Raw genomic sequence first — 20,480 nt, 5'->3', positions numbered from 1 at the left:
AGCAAAGTAATGTCTCTGCTTTTGAATATGCTATCTAGGTTGGTCATCACTTGTCTTCCAAGGAGTAAGCGTCTTTTAATTTCATGGCTGCAGTCACCATCTGCAGTGATTCTGGAGCCCCCCAAAATAAAGTCTGACACTGTTTCCACTGTTTCCCCATCTATTTTCCATGAAGTGATGGGACCAGATGCTATGATCTTCGTTTTCTGAATGTTGAGCTTTAGGCCAACTTTTTCGCTCTCCTCTTTCACTTTCATCAAGAGGCTTTCTAGCTCCTCTTCACTTTCTGCCATAAGGGTGGTGTCATCTGCATATCTGAGGTTATTGATATTTCTCCTGGCAATCTTGATTCCAGCTTGTGTTTTTTCCAGCCCAGAGTTTCTCATGATGTACTCTGCATAGAAGTTAAATAAGCAGGGTGACAATATGCAGCCTTGACGTACTCCTCTTCCTATTTGGAACCAGTCTGTTGTTCCATGTCCAGTTCTAACTGTTGCTTCCTGACCTGCATACAGATTTCTCAAGAGGCAGTTTAGGTGGTCTGGTATTCCCATCTCTTTCAGAATTTTCCACAGTTGATTGTGATCCACACAGTCAAAGGCTTTGGCATAGTCAATAAAGCAGAAATAGATGTTTTTCTGGAACTCTCTTGCTTTTTCCATGATCCAGCAGATGTTGGCAATTTGATCTCTGGTTCCTCTGCCTTTTCTAAAACCAGCTTGAACATCAGGGAGTTCACGGTTCATGTATTGCTGAAGCCTGGCTTGGAGAATTTTGAGCATTACTTTACTAGCGTGAGATGATTGCCATTGTGCAGTAGTTTGAGCATTCTTTGGCATTGCCTTTCTTTGGAATTGGAATGAAAACTGACCTTTTCCAGTCCTGTGGCCACTGCTGAGTTTTCCAAATTTGCTGGCATATTGAGTGCAGCACTTTCACAGCATCATCTTTCAGGGTTTGAAACAGCTCAATTGGAATTCCATCACCTCCACTAGCTTTGTTCGTAGTGATGCTTTCTAAGGCCCACTTGACTTCACATTCCAAGATGTCTGGTTCTAGATTAGTGATCACATCATCATGACTATCTGGGTCATGAAGATCTTTTTTTTTTTTTTTTTTATGAAGATCTTTTTTGTACAGTTCTTCCGTGTATTCTTGCCACCTCTTCTTAATATCTTCTGCTTCTGTTAGGTCCAGACCATTTCTGTCCTTTATCGAGCCCGTCTTTGCATGAAATGTTCCCTTGGTGGCTCTAATTTTCTTGAAGAGATCTCTAGTCTTTCCCATTCTGTTGGAAGGTTGGAAATCAGAGAACAGCACTGCAGTCTCCTTACTGATACACACCCCTCCTGATGAGCCACATGTAATGTTTGCCATGGCTGGATGGCATCACTGACTTGATGGACGTGAGTTTGAGTAAACTCCGGGAGTTGGTGATGGACTGGGAGGCCTGGTGTGCTGAGATTCATGGGGTCGCAAAGAGTTGGACATGACTGAGCGACTGAACTGAACTGAATGTTTGCCAACAAGAACAGTAAAACAGATCACAGCACACAATCCATGGACCATTTCTAACACTGTCCTTTTGTGGACTGAGCTCATCCCAGTAGGGCAAGGGTGGCAGGAGGAGTCCAAGTGCATGCTCTGCACAGTCAGGTGTGCAGAAAGGACAGAGTATAAAGCTCTCCAAAGGAGGCTGCAGGATTTCAAGGCTCTGCTACAGTCTGAGAATACTCAGGACCCTAAGTGAGGAAGAGAGCTCTGTGGAAGTGGGAAGGAGTCTGGTGGACTCCATGGCCCCTTTGCAAAGCATTTCCCTTCGTAACAGGTGACCATCAAGGGCGAGGCGGAAGATGCTGGGTCCCTTGCCTCCCATTCTATAGGTTTAGGACTCTAGGTGCAAAGGCTCCTACTTAAGGAGGCACTACTCTCTAGATAATTCCCAGGACATCTCATTTTGTCTTCTATCTACCATACTCATTCTTCCTCCATGAACACTGGGGTGATATCACTCCTGGCTGAAAAGAAACGTGTGTCCTGTTTTAAGAAGAGGTGTTTGTTCCTCAAAGATATAACTGTGAATTTAGGAGGAATGATTCACTCTGCACTCTTCTCAGAAGATCTTGCATAGAGATCTGATGCTGGAGATGCAGGCCCCTTGGTGGAAGACAGCATTCCCCTCGGGGGAAGACAGCATGCCCCTGCAAATAAAGAAGTAGCTTTTGAAACAACTCGAGGCCCCCATTGATTAAGAACTATGAAATGTGCACCTGAGCTAGATGGACCGTGTTTCTGCTCTTTACTTCCCAGGGAAAAAGCTTCATTTTTAAGTCAACTTCATTAAGATAATTTACATATGAAAATTGTACCATTTAAAGTGTACAGTTTGAGTTTTGAAAGATATGTGCACATGTGTAACCATCACCGCAATCAAGATATAGAACACTGCCCTTATCCCTGGGAGTTCCTCTGTGCCTATTTCCAGTCACACCTCCTTGCCCACCCCACCCTCAGACAACCTTTGATTTATTGGTACTTTCTATGATTATAGATTGGATTTGCCTAGACATTGCCTAGAATGTTATGTAAGTGGAACCATTCTATACCTTTTGAGAAGGTGATGGCACCCCACTCCAGTACTCTTGCCTGGAAAATCCCAGGGATGGAGGAGTCCGGTGGGCTGCAGTACATGGGGTCGTGAAGAGTCGGACACGAATGAGCAACTTCACTTTCACTTTTCCCTTTTATGCATTGGAGGAGGAAATGGCAACCCACTCCAGTGTTCTTGCCTGGAGAATCCCAGGGACAGGGGAGCCTGGAGGGCTGCCGTCTATGGGGTCACACAGAGTCAGACAGGACTGAAGCGACTTAGCAGCAGCAGCTGACCTCTTCCAGTTAGCATAATGCTAATGAGATTCATCCATGTCATTACATGTTTTTAAAGTTCGGTCCCTTTTATTGCTGAGTAGCATTCTGTGTCCAGGTGTGCCACAATTAGTTTATCCTTTCATTAGCTGACAGACATTGAAGTTATTTTTCAGTTTATTATTATGAATGAAGCTATTGTGAACACTCATGTCAAAAGTTTGGAATTCAAGTAAGTTCAATAAACAGAGCAGCTTGACAGTTGACAAACTGGCTGCTCCTCTGGGGGAAGGAGGAGTTGAGTAGTTGATGAGACCAAGTTACAAAGAACAATTGATTTTGTAAAAAGCAGTTATTAGCCAAAAATGAAAAAAAAAAAATGTACTGAGCAGAGAAGACTGCTGATCAGGCACCTTTCAGCTGTATGGGAAAAAATGGATTGACTGCAACATCATTGGCAGGACAGAATAATTTGTACAATAGTTTTCTTTGGACATGGGCTAGAATTAAGCCAGTAAGACTCAAACCTATTCCTGGCTACTTCTTTGTGCTGTGCTTAGTTGCTCAATCCTGTCCGACTCTTTTCAACCCCATGGACTGTAGCCCACCAGGCTCCTCTGTCCATGAGGATTCTCCAGGCCAGAATACTGGGGTGGGTAGCCTATCCTTTCTCCAGCGGATCTTCCCAACCCAGGAATCAAACTGGGGTCTCTTGCATTGTGGGCGGATTCTTTACCAACTGAGTTATCAGGGAAGTCCATAGGATATGTTTAAAGGCCTGTCCAGGCACCAGAGACAAAGAGCTTCATTTCCAGAGTTTTGACTACTGACTGTGGGACCTTAAGCAGGGATAAGAAAGATGGGCAAATGAGCATAAAAACACCACCTATCTTAAGGACAGTCTCTGATAAGAGTCTATATAAATCACTTAGCATGTCTAGCACATAAGGAAGGATTTATTATGTTTAAAAATCATGTAATACCTTTGACACATAGTGAAAGAGTCCAAACATATTCCTTAAGAAACGAGTATTTTAACTTTTTTTCCCTTAAATTACACTGTGAATTCTTCCTATGTTGTTTATATAACCACTGAATAATTGAATTATTAATCAATTTGGCTAGATTTTAAAGGCATATCAACTCAGTAACAAAATCTCTCTGTGGCCACAACATTCCATTGTCCATCTCCTCACACTGTAGCTGTTTAGTTCCAAAGTTCCCACCAGTTGCTTCTCCAGCCTGAAGAATCACCTCTGGAGTTTGTCAGTAAATCTGATTCAGTAAAACTTCCTCATGAGCTCCTGTTGGAAGTGTGGTCTGCAGACTACTCCCTTGGGCTAACTCTGGCTCAGGGGTGCCCATTGCACTGTCCTGTAGGGTGGGGTTGAGTGAGGTGGGGTTGGAAGATGAGGACCTGGGCTTGAATCCTGATATTGCCCCCACACGTAATATACCTGAAGTCTCTCAGCTTGGATCTTTCCTTTCCTCCTTTCGGCTGTAGGGTAACAAGCACCTCACATTGCCGTTACAGAATTATATGATGTTACAGTAACAAGGGGCTTCCCTGGTGTCTCAGTAAAGGATCTGTCTGCAATGCAGGAGACCTGGGTTTGATCCCTGGGTGGGGAAGATCCCCTGGAGAAGGGAATGGCAACCCACTCCGGTATCCTAGAGAAGCCTGGCAGGCTATAGTCTATGGGGTCGCAAAGAGTCGGACACGAATGAGTGACTAAGCACAGGACAGCATATAGTAACAGGGCTGTCTCAGTAAGTGCTTGTGGACCCTGTTAATTCCATGCTTTATCTTAGTCTTTCCTGTTTACCACCATCTCCAAAGTCCACTGGCTGCATATACTTCAAATGAAATGGAGCAAGCTTTAAAGAGTGATTCAGGAACCTCTCTTGTAAACAGTCAATATTGTAAAAACTGCCCTGTGTGTTCACCTTTCAGGAAAGGTGGGGGTCAAGATAGCTCCTGGGTTTCTGGTGAAAGAGGAAATCTTAATATTAAATCTGTTGTAGCCAGACGGTGTGTGGGGTTGGGTTTCACCAGGAATAGACTTCCCTCCACTGGGAGCCAGGCTGGGTTCCCGCTTGAGCTCCCTCCCTCCGTCCCGCAGGCGGGCCTCCTCTTCTTCCTGCCCGCCCGGCCCCTCGGCTGCCAGCTCTGCGCGCGCCGCGTGCCCATTGGCGGATTTGCTTTTATTGATTTGTTCTGAGCGGGCTCCTGGCTTCCAGCGCCAGTGCCGGTGCCGGCCGTTTTGCCCTAGGCTATGGAATAGGAACGGGTTTTCCCCTTTACGGGCACGGCACGGGCGGCTCTCGCAGGTGGTGGTGGGGGGTGGGGGTGGGGGCGGGCAGTGGTGGTGCCCTTCTCATGGATAGGTCGGACCCGAGCCCATTGGGTTGCTGAGGAATCGATCCCTGGCCAAGGTCAGCGTGAGAGAGTCCTGCGCTCTTCTGTCCTCCATGACCCATGGTGGGGGACCTACAAAGTGGTCACCCTGCACCTTTGCCCTCCCTCCAGCACCTGCCCCCATGTTGACACCCAGGAACACCCCACGGGAAACAGCCTCTTGGGTGAGCTGGGCAGTGGCCAGCTGTGTTCCCTGGGGACCAGCAGGTGTTTGAATGTCCACGTGCTTCTCCCATTGGACGGGCGCGGCCTGGCCCGCTGAGACTTGGCTGGGGGCACACCCACGTACTTGAACTCGATTTCTTAAGGTTTTTCAGTTGAACCCAAAGTGGCTTCTTTCTGTTCTGGAAGAGAAGACTGTTCTCGTTCTTCTTCCTGCCTAAAGAAAGAAGTGGCGGTATTTCCGGGGGGGGAGGGGCGGGGGTGGAATTCCACTTTAACATACTTTAGCAAGTTTACTGCTGCCCTGTAGGCAGACATGGCTGTTTGAAATTACATCTTTATGGGATTCCCTGGTGGCTCAGAAGGTAAAGAATCTGCCTGCAATTCAGGGGACCCAGGTTCAACCCCTGGGTCAGGAAGATCCCCTGGAGAAGGGAATGGCTACCCACTCCAGTATTCTTGCCTGGAGAATCCCATGGACAGAGGAGCCTGGCGGGCTACAGTGCAAGGGATTGCAAAGAGTCGGACACTACTGAGCGACTAACTGAGGTATAAAGCAAAACAGAACTGGGAGTTATTTATTTTGCATGGGTGATTATTTGGACGTTCCGAATTTTCTCTCATTATTTTCCTTCTACAGATAAAGGAAATGTTACTCTTTGGTAGCACCGAGCATAAATAGTGTTTGAGAAAAATTCAAAAAGTGAAAAAAAATTATTTTGTTGGAATGAATGCGAAACTGTAACTCTCGCTTTCAATTAGAAACTCAAGCCTATTTGAGCTTGTCGTTCCATAATGCACTTACTATTAATACTAAGAGGGAAAGCAGGATTCTCACATCTGTGTCTCCCACCCCCTTTTATTTTTCAGTCCAGAGCACAACCACCAGAAGAGAACAAAAGGAAGCCAGTTTTGGGGAAACTTGGCACTCTGTTCACGGCCGGAAGGAGAAGGAACAGCAGAAATGGGTTAGAGAGTCCCACCAGCTCAAATACCAAACCAAGCTCTCCCAAAGAAGTATCCTCTTCCAAACTCCCAGAAAGGGAGACTGAGAAGAGTCAACCTCTGGGCGGCCAACCAAGGCCGACAGACGTGTGTGAGGAGGGCTCCCCACAGGAGAAGTGCCAGGACGCGGAGGGTGAACACCCCGAGGGCTGCATGCCGGCAGCCCCCCCGGACGCCACGCGATCACCTGGCCGGGGCAGCCATGCAGCGGCGGCTGGGCAGCAGGGCTGTGAAAGTGATTCACCCCAATTAGAACCTCTGGAGGCAGAGCGAGAGACCTTCCCAGATGCCACCGCCACTGCCAAGCAGCTGCGTTCCTCATTAGAGAACTCCTCCAGGCGGGAGAACGCAGAGGCGTTCATCCGCAGTCCCGGGGAGGACGCTTCGCCCGGCGTTGGCAGCGAGCAGGAGCCCACCCAGGGATCGAGGGGCGTGCCGGGCTCGCCCGCTGGGGAGCATACCGCCGACGGGGCCCCCGGCGTGTGTGTCCACGGAGGCTCTCCGGAGCCCCAGGGCGCGCTGAGCCAAGCCCCGGAGGACTCTTCGGCTCCGCCCGGCGACCCGCCTGCTGAGGGTTCGGGCTCAGCACCAGTCAATGGCAAAGCCGAGCCCCCAGGGCAAGACTGCCGGCCCCGCGAGCGCGCCCACCCAGCAAAAGTGCTGACTCTGGACATCTACTTGAGTAAGACCGAGGTGGCACAGGTGGGCGAGCCGGTCGTGATCAGCCCCGGGGCGGGAGATTGCGGCGATTGCGACGACATGGAAAAGAGGTCGAGCGGCCGCAGGCCTGGGAGACGGAGGCGGTCGCAGAGATCCACCGACTCCCCCGGCGCTGACCCACCGCTGCCCGACTGTGCGCCCCGGGACGACACCGTGTTCGAGGACGAGGTGGCGCCAGACGCGGCCTCCGAGAATGGCTGTGCAGAAAAGAAAGTGAAATCTCCTCCGCAGGCGGCCCCCAATGGGGGCGTTGCCTCCGCTGCCGGCCTAGAGTCCAAGCCCAGCCCCAGCCCCAAAGGGCAGCTCCGAGGGGAGCCGGAGCGGAGCAAACAGCCGCCGCCCGCCTCGTCCCCCACCAAGAGGAGGGGCCGGAGCCGCGTCCCCGAGGCCGTGCCCACCTCGCCTGCCGGCGGCCCGCGGGCTCCGGCCAAGGACTCCCCTCTCAAGAGGGCGCCAGACCCCGGCCCCAGCCCGGCCGCCAAGGAAAGCGGGGAGGAGGCGGCCCGGGTCATCCCCCGGGAGCTCACGGTTAAGAGCAGCTCGCTACTGCCTGAGATCAAGCCTGAGCACAAGAGGGGGCCGCTCCCCCACCTCTTGGACGGCCGGGGAGACGGAGGTCGAAGCAGAGACTTGGGCAGATCGGCTGGAGGTTCTGACGCCTCCGAGGGCTTGAAGCCCAGGAACCACTTCGGTGTGGGCAGGTCGACGGTGACCACGAAAGTGACCCTGTAAGTAACTGCGGGGTTACTTGCTACATTATCATCATAAACTGAACAGACTCATTCTATTTGAATTCTTGGATAAGTAAGCTTAAGAGTTGAGTTGGGCCAGCCCAGCGGCTCTTGAGGGGCTCGGAGTCTGCATTCGTGGAGGAACTGCCTGTGCATTGAATTTTCTCCTGGGTGGTGAAATTGAGATGGTGAAGGAGTAATTGACACAATTAAGGTTTAAGAAGATGGCCCGTTCAGGACCCTAGTCGGTTATTAATAATTCCTATTAATATAAGGCTTGTAAGTTCAATGAATGTAAAAGTAAGATATCTCTTGAGATTCAGTATTTACGTAACTAATAGACAACCACGTGGCTTGACTGGAGCTCATTCTATTCTTTACTCAAAATATACACCAGCATTCCTGGGTGGAACATTCTTAAAACGCAAATGTGGTGAATTTGAAAACAGGGAGCAAACTCTAGTGTGTACAGTACACCCAGTAGCTTTGACATGTGTGCGTTTACAAGAATTCACAGAACCTTTTATGGAACTTGGTGCATTATTGGCCTAAAGCTTAAAAACTAATAATCTCTAATACAAGTATCTTGGTTGTTTCTTCCCCTTTATGATGTTAGGAAGTTTGGTGATATTTTTGCTCCCAGATCGAAAAGTATTTTTCAGTTATTGAAATGAAGAAAGATCAGTGTTTTTACTGGGAGGCTGTTTGACAAATGAAAGGACACATTAGAAGGATCAAGTTCAACAACTGACTATGACCGGTGTGCTGTTAAGTTTATTGATTTTTCAAATAGTTATTGAGTCCCTTGTGTGCCTGGTAGTGTGCTGGGAACTATGCGGGGGAAAGCCACAGCTGTGATTCAGTATATATTGCCTTTGAACAGTTTATGACACAGCCTGGCACCCAAGATGCCGACAAATCAAATAACTATATGAGGTGATAATCTGATTAAACTGCCACATGAATGTTACCATCCCTAAGGCCGGGGGTGTGGAAAGGAGGAGGAAATCATTGTGTTTTTTTTTTTTGGAGGAAGTGGGATCGTGCCTTGGTGGTGAGTGAAGTCTGTATAGGCAGACAGGACAGGGAGGGCACCCTGTAAAACTCAAGACTCTCCCCCTTTCCCTACCAACTCTCCCCTATCTCTCAGTCAGCAACTGTGAAAATGAGTATCTAAACTGCTCAAGGTGTTTTCCTATATTCACACATTTTTTAAAGAAAGCTGAGACTTTCCCAACATTATGATTCATAAACTGAACAGATTCATTCTGCTTGAATTCTTGGATAAGTAAGCTTAAGAGTAGGAGGTCTGCTTGGTAAACACTTGCGAGGAAAACCTGCTTAATGAATAACTTGAGCTACCTCACCCAGCTGCCAACCTGGAGAACTTTGATGGAGTCAGCAATTTATTCTGTAAGAGCAGCCTTAGAGAAATAACCTGAGTGAATGATGCCCATTATTTGTAGAAGGCCAATGTGACTGAATGTTCAGACCTCCTAAGTGTGAGCCTTAGAGACATGTTGTTGCACTGATTAAGGACGCTTCTTGTCTTCCAGTCAGAATACACCAGTGGAAAACCAGAAATGTTACACTGTTAAGGGATAGGGTAAACAAACAAAGCATCTTAGAATGAAAGTCTTCTTCATGTGCTGTTTCCTGTAATAGAACTAAACCAAATGTCCTTTTCTAAGGAATAATTATTTTCTGCCTAAAATTTTCCTTTCCCAGAGGCTCAGTTTAATTCTGTTTTGTGCATGGCCTTGCACTTGGTGAACTGGCCAACTATTGGAATGGAGACTTAATAATTCTTTCTAGTCCTTTGACCCATTTCCATTTGACTGATGGATTTTTTTTTCAGACCCTTTAGTTTTTTCTCTGATTGTATTCCAAGTAGAAGTGATACTCAGATTATTTATAAAAACAACTTGAATCTGAAATTTTAGAGTTAAAACTATTTTATATTCCCTGAAAAATAATCACTATGAAGAAGCATGTTTCTTGATGCTGTTAGAGAAACTATGTTTTCAGTTCTCTACCAAGTATTGAATGTTGAGATTCTTAAAATGGTATGTTTAGAATAAGGAGAATTTTCTTTTCATATTATAGCCACAAGTTCTTAGACTTCAGGGTATTTTCCCTTCTCACATCTTAATGAAGGCATTACAACATGAATTATAGGAGCCTTCCTTTTAATCAGTTTGAACCAGGTTAATTGTAGTGACTCTCGGTAGCAGAAGTTAATAGCACAGAAAGTTTGGTTGTGAAAGGTATTTTGATCTTCGTGTAAATCTTTAATGTGCACATATGTGTGTCCTGTCCTTAATGTAGCTTCTTGGCTAACCTAGAGTGTTTTCCTTTTACATCATAAGGTCTGCTTTGATGTTTGACTAAGTTCCTTGAGCTGATCAGTGAGAATTTTTAAAATGTATATTCCCTGATATGTGAACATCCCTTATTAACTGATAGTATTTGTAAGTTCTCTTACTTATACTCATCTCACTGGTTTTAGAATTTAATCTTTAAGGAAGTACTTATAAGTTAATTTTGCTTTTAAGTTTCAGATATGGGTCCACCATGGGAGAGCCTAGATATCTCAAGATACAGGAGAAAGCAATGCCTGGGAGAAATTCATGAGACTATAGCAAATTTAGTATTTAATTTAAAAATTAAAAAATAAAATCTAATTCTAAATGTTGTATTTAGGAAGGACCTCTCAAGTCTTCTCAGTCTTCTCATTTTATCTAGAAGGATAAGGTGTCTTCATCCAAAGTCATCCTGCCTGTTCCTTCAAAAGGCTCATCAGGGCCAACCTTCTTGAAGGCCAGTGAGTCCATGCAGGAGACAGTGTGAGATCTTAATACTTCTCTACTTTGTATTCTCTTTATCAAGATGGCCTCTAAAGTATGATTATCTTATAGATCTCATGATAATTTATTGGCTCCTTGGCTCATAAAACTGGAGAGAACCAGAGGAAGTTACTGAGGTTATTGTTTTCCTTGGAAAACAGGATAGAAGAGTTGTTAGGAACATGGCATCTGAAACAAGAACACCTGGGTTCTGTCACTTAATAGCTGTGTGACTTCAGGCAAATTACTTACCTTTTCTAGACCTCAATTTCCTCATCTTAAGAGAGGATGTGTAAAATTGCACATGAGGCAGGCTATAGAAAGTGCTTGGCCATTAGTGAATGTTGGTGGCTGCTATCTGTTACCTTTTATAAACCACTAGACCAATGGTTTAGACATATTTTTGTTTTTGTTTTGGAGTCTGTTCTTCTTGGAAAGCTTATGTAAAAGTGACATATGTGATAGCTAAGTCGGAGTGATTCTAGTTGAAAGGAGGTTGCTGGCCAGCAGTTCCATCCCCCAGTCTCCACTGTTCCCAACTGCAACCCTTGAAGAGAACTACAAGGATGTCTTCAACCATAATGTGTGTGTGTGTGTGAGAGCCAACTCTGTTCTAAACTATCTAGTTTTTCATTTGTTTGTTTTTATAGATAGAGAAGGTAGAGTCCAGAGAGCTAAAGTAACTTGACCAAGTTCACCCAGATAATTAGCGTAAGAGCCAGAGCACATTTTTTTTTTTCTTTACTCAGAAAGAAAACTGTATGCATTCAAAGACTTTTAATTTCATGGGCTTCCCAGGTGGCCCTAGTGATAAGAACCCACCTGCCAATGCAGGAGATGTAAGGGACATGGGTCGATCCCTGGGTCTGGAAGACTCACTCCAGTATTCTTGCCTGGAGAATCCTGTGGACGGGGGAGCTTAGCGGGCCACGGTCCAAGAGGTCACAAAGAGTCAGACATGACTGAGGTGACTTAGCGCTGCACAACACAATTATACCCAAGAAATGTGAGAAAGAGAGAGCAAACGGTGGCAGAACCAACGACTGAGTAATGATTAAGTTACGGCACATCTATGTGCTGGACTTTTATGTGCAGGCGTTATAAAGACTTTTCAAATAAATTTTTAGTGACTTGAAAAATGTTAAAGTCAAGGTGAGGTGCCAAACTCTCTGAACAGACTAATCTCAATTTTGTTGAAAATATTTCCCTATGCATACAAAAAAGACAGGAAGTGTACTACAATGTTGACAGGGATATTGTTTGAGTAGTTAGGATTATGAGTGATTTTTTGTCTTTATATTTTCCAAATGCTCTATAGTGAACACACTTTATGTAATCAGAAAAATTTTATGGAGGAAGGATGATGGGAATAAACTGTTCAAAGAGGTAAATAATAAATATTTTTTTATAATCCAGCTCTTTGAGATAATGTAAATTAAAAAATTATGATAAGTAGTACAGTTGGTTCTGGGGAAAATCATTTACATATTTAAAGTATGGGAGTGCATGAAGTATTCAAATTTGTTCTAATGTTCTTTGGGTCAACTCTAGTGCCAAGCACTGTACTTATGATAAACTTGTTAACCTCTCACCTCTAGAGTTTCTTAGCTGTATAATTTTCTCATCCCTCATAAGAAAGCAAAACATCCATTAAAGATAATTGACAGTGTATATAGGATGGTTTAAAAATAATTTCATAAAAAATGTTACCTATCAGATGTTGGCTTTTCAGTTTTGTAGTAAATTGCGGTGTTCGCTTTAAAACCTAGGTCAATAAATTTATCTTGATACTGTTTTATTCTTGCAGCCCTGCCAGGCCCAAACATGTGGAACTAAATCTTAAAAACCCTAAGAATCTTGACAGTTTGGGAAATGAGCATAATCCATTTAGCCAGCCGGTTCACAAAGGAAACACTGCCACCAAAATCTCCTTATTTGAAAACAAGCGGGCAAACAGCAGCCCGAGACACACTGACATTCGAGGTTTGAAGAACACTCCTGCCTCTAATAAAACATTTGTCGAGAGGGCAAAGCTGAATTTAGCCAAAAAAGCCAAGGAAATGGAGCAGCCTGAAAAGAAGGTGATGCCAAATAGTCACCAGAACGGTGTGCCGGGGAAGCCATCATCTGCAGAAGCCAAAGTGATGCTTCCTGAAGAGGAGACTCCTGTTTCTCAGCTTCCCCAAGGTGATAAGGCAGATGTGCGAACAGATGCTGGCTGCCCTTCCGAACCAGTGGTTGCTGCTCTGACTCCCCTTAAGGATCAGGAGCTCTTAGGAGAGAATGACTCCAAGGCTGCTAACAGCAAAAGATTCAAACTTGAAAAGATGACTAATACAGCAGAAAACACCCCCGCCATTCTTGATACCAAAGATCCACCTCCAGCAGCCATACCAAAGCCGCAGCCTGGATTTCCTGACTCACAGCCCCCAGCTGAGTCATCTAATGGGCCTTCTCTGTCGCTGGCTGCCCCCATTCCTGCAGATGATACCAAAGACACATGTGCTCAAGCTCCTGTAAGCAGTTCTGTGTGCACTGATCTCAGAGTGTCAGAAAGCCATAATGGATGTACTCTGCCTGTATCTCATCAGAATAATGAGACAATGCCCCCCTCCAAACTTGCAGAAGGAAGAGAAGGAGGAGGGGAGACAAGCCCTCCTTTGTCCCCAGAGCACAGCCCGCAAGCTGTGGGAGATGAGTGTCCATCCAAGGTCCTAGTCCAGGTCAGGTCCTTCATGCTCCCTGTGGAGAACACGGAGGGAGTCTGCTCCCGGATCGTCACAGATAGCTCTGAAGTTAGAGAAGCACAGTTGCCAAGCTGTCACAATAATGAACTCCAAGTGGTTTCCGTTGCAAGTGGTGCTCCCCAGAAAGAGGAAGTACAGGGCAATAAGGGCACATCACCCAAACACATTCACTGCAAAGAGGAACATGTAGTAAAATCTGGTGCACAAGTCATGCCACCCGAATCAGAAGCAACTCTGCCTGTCCAGGCTCAAAGTGAGGACAACGGAAAACCCCTGAAGGCTGAATCCACCGCCACCAGCTTCCCTGACAACAGAAATCATTTAGAAACTCCTCAAAAACCCAGTCAGAGTGTTGTGAATGGCCAGGGCAGTCCTGCCAGTCTTTTGAACATCTCTGCTGGTAGTGATGATAGTGTATTCGATTCTTCTTCTGACATGGAAAAATTCACTGAGATTATAAAAAAGATGGACAGCACTGTGTGTATTCCCCAGAAGAAAAAGAAGGCCAGGCTGCCAAACTCCCCCGCCCCTCACTTTGCCATGCCACCTATTCATGAGGACAATTTAGAAAAGGTGTTTGATCCCAATGTGTTTACCTTTGGTTTGGGGAAGAAAAAGGAAGGCCAGTTGGAAATGTCACCAGCTTTACATTTGATGCAGAATCTTGACACCAAATCCAAACTGAGGCCCAAACGTTCATCCACTGAACAGAGTGTCCTCTTCAAGTCCTTGCAGACTCATACTAATGGGAAAGACGAGCCCCTGGCAGCTCCAGAAGTCAATGACAAAGAGAACAAGGATGTCCAAAACGGTGGAGTCAAGAGATCGAGGCTAGAAAAAAGTGCACTTTTCTCAAGCTTGCTATCTTCTCTACCACAAGACAAAATCTTTTCTCCCTCTGTAACATCAGTCAATACCATGACCACATCTTTCAGTACTGCTCATAGCAGTTCTCTTTCTCGACCTTCCGTGTTGCAGCCCGTGGCTGAGAGTGCCCCACCCTGTAGTTCAGAGAAAGACCAACCAAGTCTGCCAGCCAGTAACTTAAAGGTCTTCAACTTCAACTCGTCAGATACATCTCATTCGGGATTGAAAAGTCTGAGCCCCATGGAAAAGTGCCTGCAAAAAGAGGAAACCAAAAAGGATCTGGATCTGCAAAGCAACCTTCCCATGCCAGAAACTAAATTTTCTGAATTTTCAAAACTGAAGACCAACGGTGATACGTCTAATCATACTGAAAGTGTTCTTAAATCAAACTTGCCAAGCTATGGAAGCAGTGACACAGACTTCACTGGTCTCTTCAAAGCCAGCCGGTTTGACCCAAGCATTTCTTTTTCTGGAATGGCATTATCAGATACAACAGTAAGTAGCAACTTATCAGATACAACAGTAAGTAGCAACATAGTATCATTTATTTGAGGTAGTTAAAAAAATCAGTGGAAAAGCAGGGTGATGAGCAATTCATGTTATTTGTTTTAAAATGGTTATGCTCCTATACAATAATTTCTTAACTCATTCATCACATTTGAAAACCTACTATGTACAATGGAGGTTAAAGTTCAAGAGAAAAGGTACTTGGATACTGTTCTCAAGGCATTCATACTCTAGCAGGGAAAAATATGCTACAAATATTTTAAGGCACTTGTGAATTTATATGTTGTATTGTGAAAGGTATAGATAAGGTACCTTGAGAATTCAGAGACAGGGTGTTTTTTCTTCCCTAGTTCTGTTTTACACAGATGCTCAACACTATATACTTGGAATTTAGTGAAGATTTGTGAAGGCTTCGTTTATCTTGAACCCCCACCTCCCTGCCCCCACCAAAGAATCTTAATCCTAATCCTTTGTTTTGCACTTTGAAATTTGCTCTTTCTTCCCCTACATAGGAGTCCATGTTTATCCCACATGGCTGAGAAAATGTTTTCTCTTTATTTGGAATTAGTTTTCATTTGGAAATATTTTTTCTTGCAAAGCTGTTGGGGAATAAAGAATTCGGTTTACATTGGTGCTTTCCTGTAATACAGTAGAGAGGATGGCAAAATATGATTTTGATTTCTCCATCTTTTTTCTGACCGCTCAAGCTGTTTTCTTTACTCAATTTTTGACATAAATTTGTGGTTTTCATTTATGATGCTTGATACTCAAGTTGAAAGAGGGAAGAAGATGATAAAGTTTAGAACTCAGCTCTGCTAAGCCCAGAAACAGAAGTGGCAACTGTATTCCTGTTGCCCACCCTGTGAACCAGGCTACCTGGCAAGTGAAGATGAGAACCAGGCAGAAAAGATCCTGCCCCCTTCCTCATTTGTACAGGGCACTGCCCCATTTAAATTTGTTGTATTGTTTTTTTTTGCTACAAGCGTATCATGGAATATAATTCTGGAACCTCTTTCAAAAGGGTAGTTGAATTTTCAGCAGAGGCTCAGATCTCTTTTTTCAAAAGATTTCAAATTTTTTACTCCTAGGATGCCATACACACACACCCACCCAACCACACACACACATCTAGATGTATATATACAATAAAACTTATTGAGGATCCCAAAGAGCTTTTGTTCACACGGGTTATGCCTATTGGAAAATCTATTATATTACAAATTAATACTGAGGACTTCCCTGGTGGTCCAGTGGTCAAGATTTCACACTTCTATGGCATGGGGCATGGGTTTGACACTTGGTTAGAAAGTAAGATCCTACATGCCATGTGAAGGAAAGTTACATGGCTCAAAATTGCCTGGACTTAAAACTCCCCTCCAGGTCCTCCCCACCATTCCATGCAAAACAAAGAACTCTCACCCGAAGGAAAAAAAAAAAAAGGACATTAAGGTTGATTATGCCCAGCTCCCAACCAGTCCAGCCTCTGGCTGATCTCCAGAATTCCTTGCCCCAGCTGTTTGAGATAACCACTCCAAACAATCTTGGAGAAGAACAGGCCCCCTTAAGAGAGTAGATTTCCATTTATATGCCTATACATACTTACTCTTTTCTTGGGTTGGTGCAGCAGCTCACTAATCTGATTGCTGCCCCTTCTTGCCTCATTGAAGGTGATCTGTTCCTGTAAAGTGCTGGTCTCTTTCTTTTTCTGAACCTCACCTTCTCTAACTCCCTTACCCTACACCATGAAGTCCAGCCCATAAAAAAATAATCAAGTAATTAATACTGAGAAAAATTTAAAACAGAACACACAAATGCACATTCCAGTATCCACCAGAACAATGATGTCATCACATGTCATGGACCCTCTGGAAAATTCTGCTCTATACCTGTGAGAGAAAGTGAAAAAGACAAATAACCTCTTCTAATTATGAAAATCGTTTTGACTTCATGGACTCTCTGCAAGGGCACTGGGGACCCTCCAGGGACTTCTGGATTGCACTTTGAGAACCACTGCTGTAAACAAATAAAACTGAATCAGCCTATAGCACTTAGAAATCATGCAATTTTTAAGTATTTATCTCAAACACAAAATTGTCACTGGTCCACTTCTCATTCATTACAGCCTTATTCTTTCTCCTTAATCATTCTTAGATCACTTCTCTTATTTAACAACAATCCGGTGAGTCTGACAACAGAGTACACAGTTTCACTATGGAATCTCTTGAAAAACCCAGTCAGTGGAGTGAAAAAGAGAAACAGAGTACTTTATACTTTCTCTAGGCCTTTTTGTGATTAAAAAATTTTTTTGTTTGTTTTTCTTTAGGTCTTGGGCTTTGTTGACTGTATAAGTATTCTCTTTTTAATGTCTGAAATTTTATTTTCATATCAGGCTTTTTCTTTAGCTTATTTTCTTGAAATGTGCACATATAAATAAGCATATGCCATTTTAATCTGTAATAATGCTCTACTGAGGCCCTTCCTGTGGCCTTTCAGTCATAGCCCACCCTGGTGTCATGCAAGAGCCATCAGATCCCAGGCAGTCCTTAGAATGGGCATCTTGGTCAGCAATGAAAGTAGTTCATGTTCTATCATAATTTTACAAGTGTAATTACATTTTTATTATCTTAAACATTTCTAGTTTTACTGGTCTTGCCAGATGGGCTTGAAAATGATTAGTTTTGTAGTTTATAAAAATATATTTTGTTGCTCTAAAAGAGATTAAATAACCGTGTGCAGTGAGCATTGTGAGATATACCATAAACATTTTATTTAGACTAGTTGTTATGTGATGAAAAAACACTATTTATAGATTCAGATAAGATATGTATAGGAACACACAGAATTGATTCAGCTCATTCTGGATAAGTGATTGATCCATTATAATTTCTCTCTCTATTTGAAATTATACTGGGATGGTTTGAATTATGATTCTTAGCTGAATTCTGGTTCTGTGAACTAGTGTAAAACATAGGTCTGACTCTTGGGCCCTGAAGTTCCCAGGTTGGTGAAAATCTCCTAAGCATATAAATGAGGAGAAACTGAAATGGCAGAATCAGTTAGAGGGGGAAAAAAAGCCATTACCTTTAATAGATTCAAGTTTTAATATGACTTTGGTATAGATCAAAGTAGATATGTAGATATGTTTCCAAATTGACAAGTGTGAGGCAAATATGATCTTACTTAAAGGATCATGTGAGGGGAAAAGAGGACTTTCCATGAAGTTTAATTATTTGTTGTGTTTTTCTGTTCATCTGATTACAGACACTTAGAGGAAGCGTCCAGAATAAAATCAATCCCCGACCTGGAAAAGTAAGATTACTTTCTGTTCCTTGTCTAGAATCATTTTGACCTGACAAAGTGCAACAACAGCACTTGATACCACTCTCACTTTCTTAGGTGGTGATATACAGCGAGCCCGACGTCTCAGAGGCATGTATTGAAGTGTTCAGTGACGTGGAGGATTGTAGCGCCTGGAGCCTGTCTCCTGTGATACTAGTAAAAGTCGTTAGAGGATGGTAAGAGTGGCACTTTGTGTTCCTGACTCAGAGGGTGTGTGTTTCACATTTTTAATTTTTAACTGTCCGGTCCTCAGTACTTATTTTAAATTATGCCCTTAACAATGTAAAGGGCAGACAATACTAGTCTTAGTGAATACTATAAGTGTATCTAAGAAAAACGTTTTTTAACATTTCTGATTCTAGGAATGATGCATGTTGATACTAAAGGAATCAGAAAAATGCAGCAGTATAAATTTCTTTTTCTCATTTTTCCCACATAATGTTGGTTTGGACTAATGATCACCAGAGTCTGTAATATACTTTTGGTTTTTTAATTTTCCATGAGGTTGGTGAGAATTGCACTACTCATGTTGATAGGCCATGCACTAAGCATGCTGATAGGAATTTTAAAAATTCTATAAGGGAAAACATCCTGGATAACTTTTTAAGTGACAGTTCGGTGAAGGACTAACCTAAAATTTATTTTCTAACTTTTTGACAGCAGATAGTTTTTGTTAAGTAAAGAAACTGGTGAAAAAAAATTGTTTTACCAGCTTAACTGCTTCAAGGAAATACACAGGAAATTGAATAAAGAAAAGCGGTTTTTAAAAAAGAAATCACTTACTTGGCATAAATATGAATCTTTGTACCTATTTATAAACTTGTTTAAAAAGATGTAGGCATTTATGGTTTAAAAAATTAGTAAGCTTTTCTTTGGGTCTCTCCATTTGATTAAATATGCAGCATCTTTCCTTTTAGGCTTTAGATATTTTAATATATTTGTCTGTGTATTTAACATATTCATTGGGAAAATACAAATAGCTTTTGTTCTTAAATTTGAAAACTGAAAATTATAATTTTGTTTTTAATGAAATACTGATTCTTCAACTTTTCTTAGCGTCTCTCTTTTCTTAGAAGTATGAGCACTTAAGACTACCACTGTCATATATTGTCACGAGGTTTTTATTTAGTGTTTGTATGTTGCTGAGAAGAATACTTTAAATGTGCTTTCTGGGTCATTAAAAAAGTATTACATAGTATATTTGAAAGTTGCTTAAAGAATAGATCATAAAAATTCTCATCAAAGGAAAAAAGATTATTTAACTGTGAGGTGGTGGGTTTATTAAATAAAGTTACTATGGTGATCATTTTGTAATATACACACACATCTGATGGCCATGTTGTACAGCCAAAACTAATACAGTGTTATATGTCAATTAGATCTCAATAAAACTGGAAAAATGCTTTCCATTAGCATGCATGTAGTAGTCCTTTGTATCAGTATATCCATTGATATGGCTCTAATATATAAGTTACAACCCTCAAAAGTGTTTTATATATATATAAGAAGAAAAAATGTTACAATAAAAGCCCATTTATCTGACATTACTATGTTTCCACCAACTGGCAAACTTACTATACTATAGAGTATACTATACTAGTATACTATATATACTATACTAGTATATATATACTATATATACTATACTATACTAGTATACTATATATACTATACATAGTATACTATACTATAAAAATTAGTAGCTCTAAAATGTTCATACTGATAGTCAAAGGTTCTGTAAAATCCTGATTGTTGTTTTGTTTTAGTTGCTAAGTCATGTCTTACTCTTTTGCAACTCCATGAACTGTAGCCTGCCAGGCTCCTCTATCCACTGGGATTCTCCAGGCAAAAATACTGGAGTGAGTTGCCATTGCCTTCTCCAGGGGATCTTTCTGACCCAGGGATCAAACTTGCGTCTCCTGTTGTATCTCCTGCACTGGCAGGGAGATTTGTTACCACTGAGTTACTGGGGAGAGAATTGGCCACTAATATATTATTTATAGGGGGTTCCCTGGTGACTCAGATGATAAAGAATCCACCTGCAATATAGGAGACCCAGGTTTGATCCTTGGGTCAGGATGATCCCCTGGATACGGGAATGGCTACCCACTCCAGTATTCTTGACTGCAGAATACCATGGACAGAGGAGCCAGGCGGGCTATAGTTGATGGGGTTGCAGAGTTGGACATGACTGAGCAACTAACACACACACACGTTCACAGTCACACACACACACGTTCACAGTCACACACACACGTTCACAGTCACACAC

General features: G+C 43.1%; 1 protein-coding gene across 2 annotated transcripts in view; it reads left to right on the top strand.

Moving 5' to 3' along the window:
- CRYBG1 (crystallin beta-gamma domain containing 1) overlaps nt 1-20,480 on the top strand; it is a 229,087-nt gene that overhangs the window by 169,304 nt on the left and 39,303 nt on the right. For both annotated transcript variants that reach the window (XM_040238556.1, XM_040238557.1), the window contains 4 exons: nt 6,317-7,899; nt 12,556-14,857; nt 18,131-18,178; nt 18,266-18,384. In XM_040238556.1, coding sequence (XP_040094490.1) covers nt 6,317-7,899; nt 12,556-14,857; nt 18,131-18,178; nt 18,266-18,384 — 4,052 coding nt within the window. The remainder of the gene's footprint in view (nt 1-6,316; nt 7,900-12,555; nt 14,858-18,130; nt 18,179-18,265; nt 18,385-20,480) is intronic.

The sequence above is a fragment of the Oryx dammah genome, unplaced genomic scaffold (genome assembly GCF_014754425.2).
Source record: "Oryx dammah isolate SB20612 unplaced genomic scaffold, SCBI_Odam_1.1 HiC_scaffold_4, whole genome shotgun sequence".
Taxonomy (NCBI): Eukaryota; Metazoa; Chordata; class Mammalia; order Artiodactyla; family Bovidae; genus Oryx; species Oryx dammah.
The sequence above is the reverse complement of the archived record's forward strand: the minus strand, read 5'-3'. Positions and strand labels throughout refer to the sequence as shown.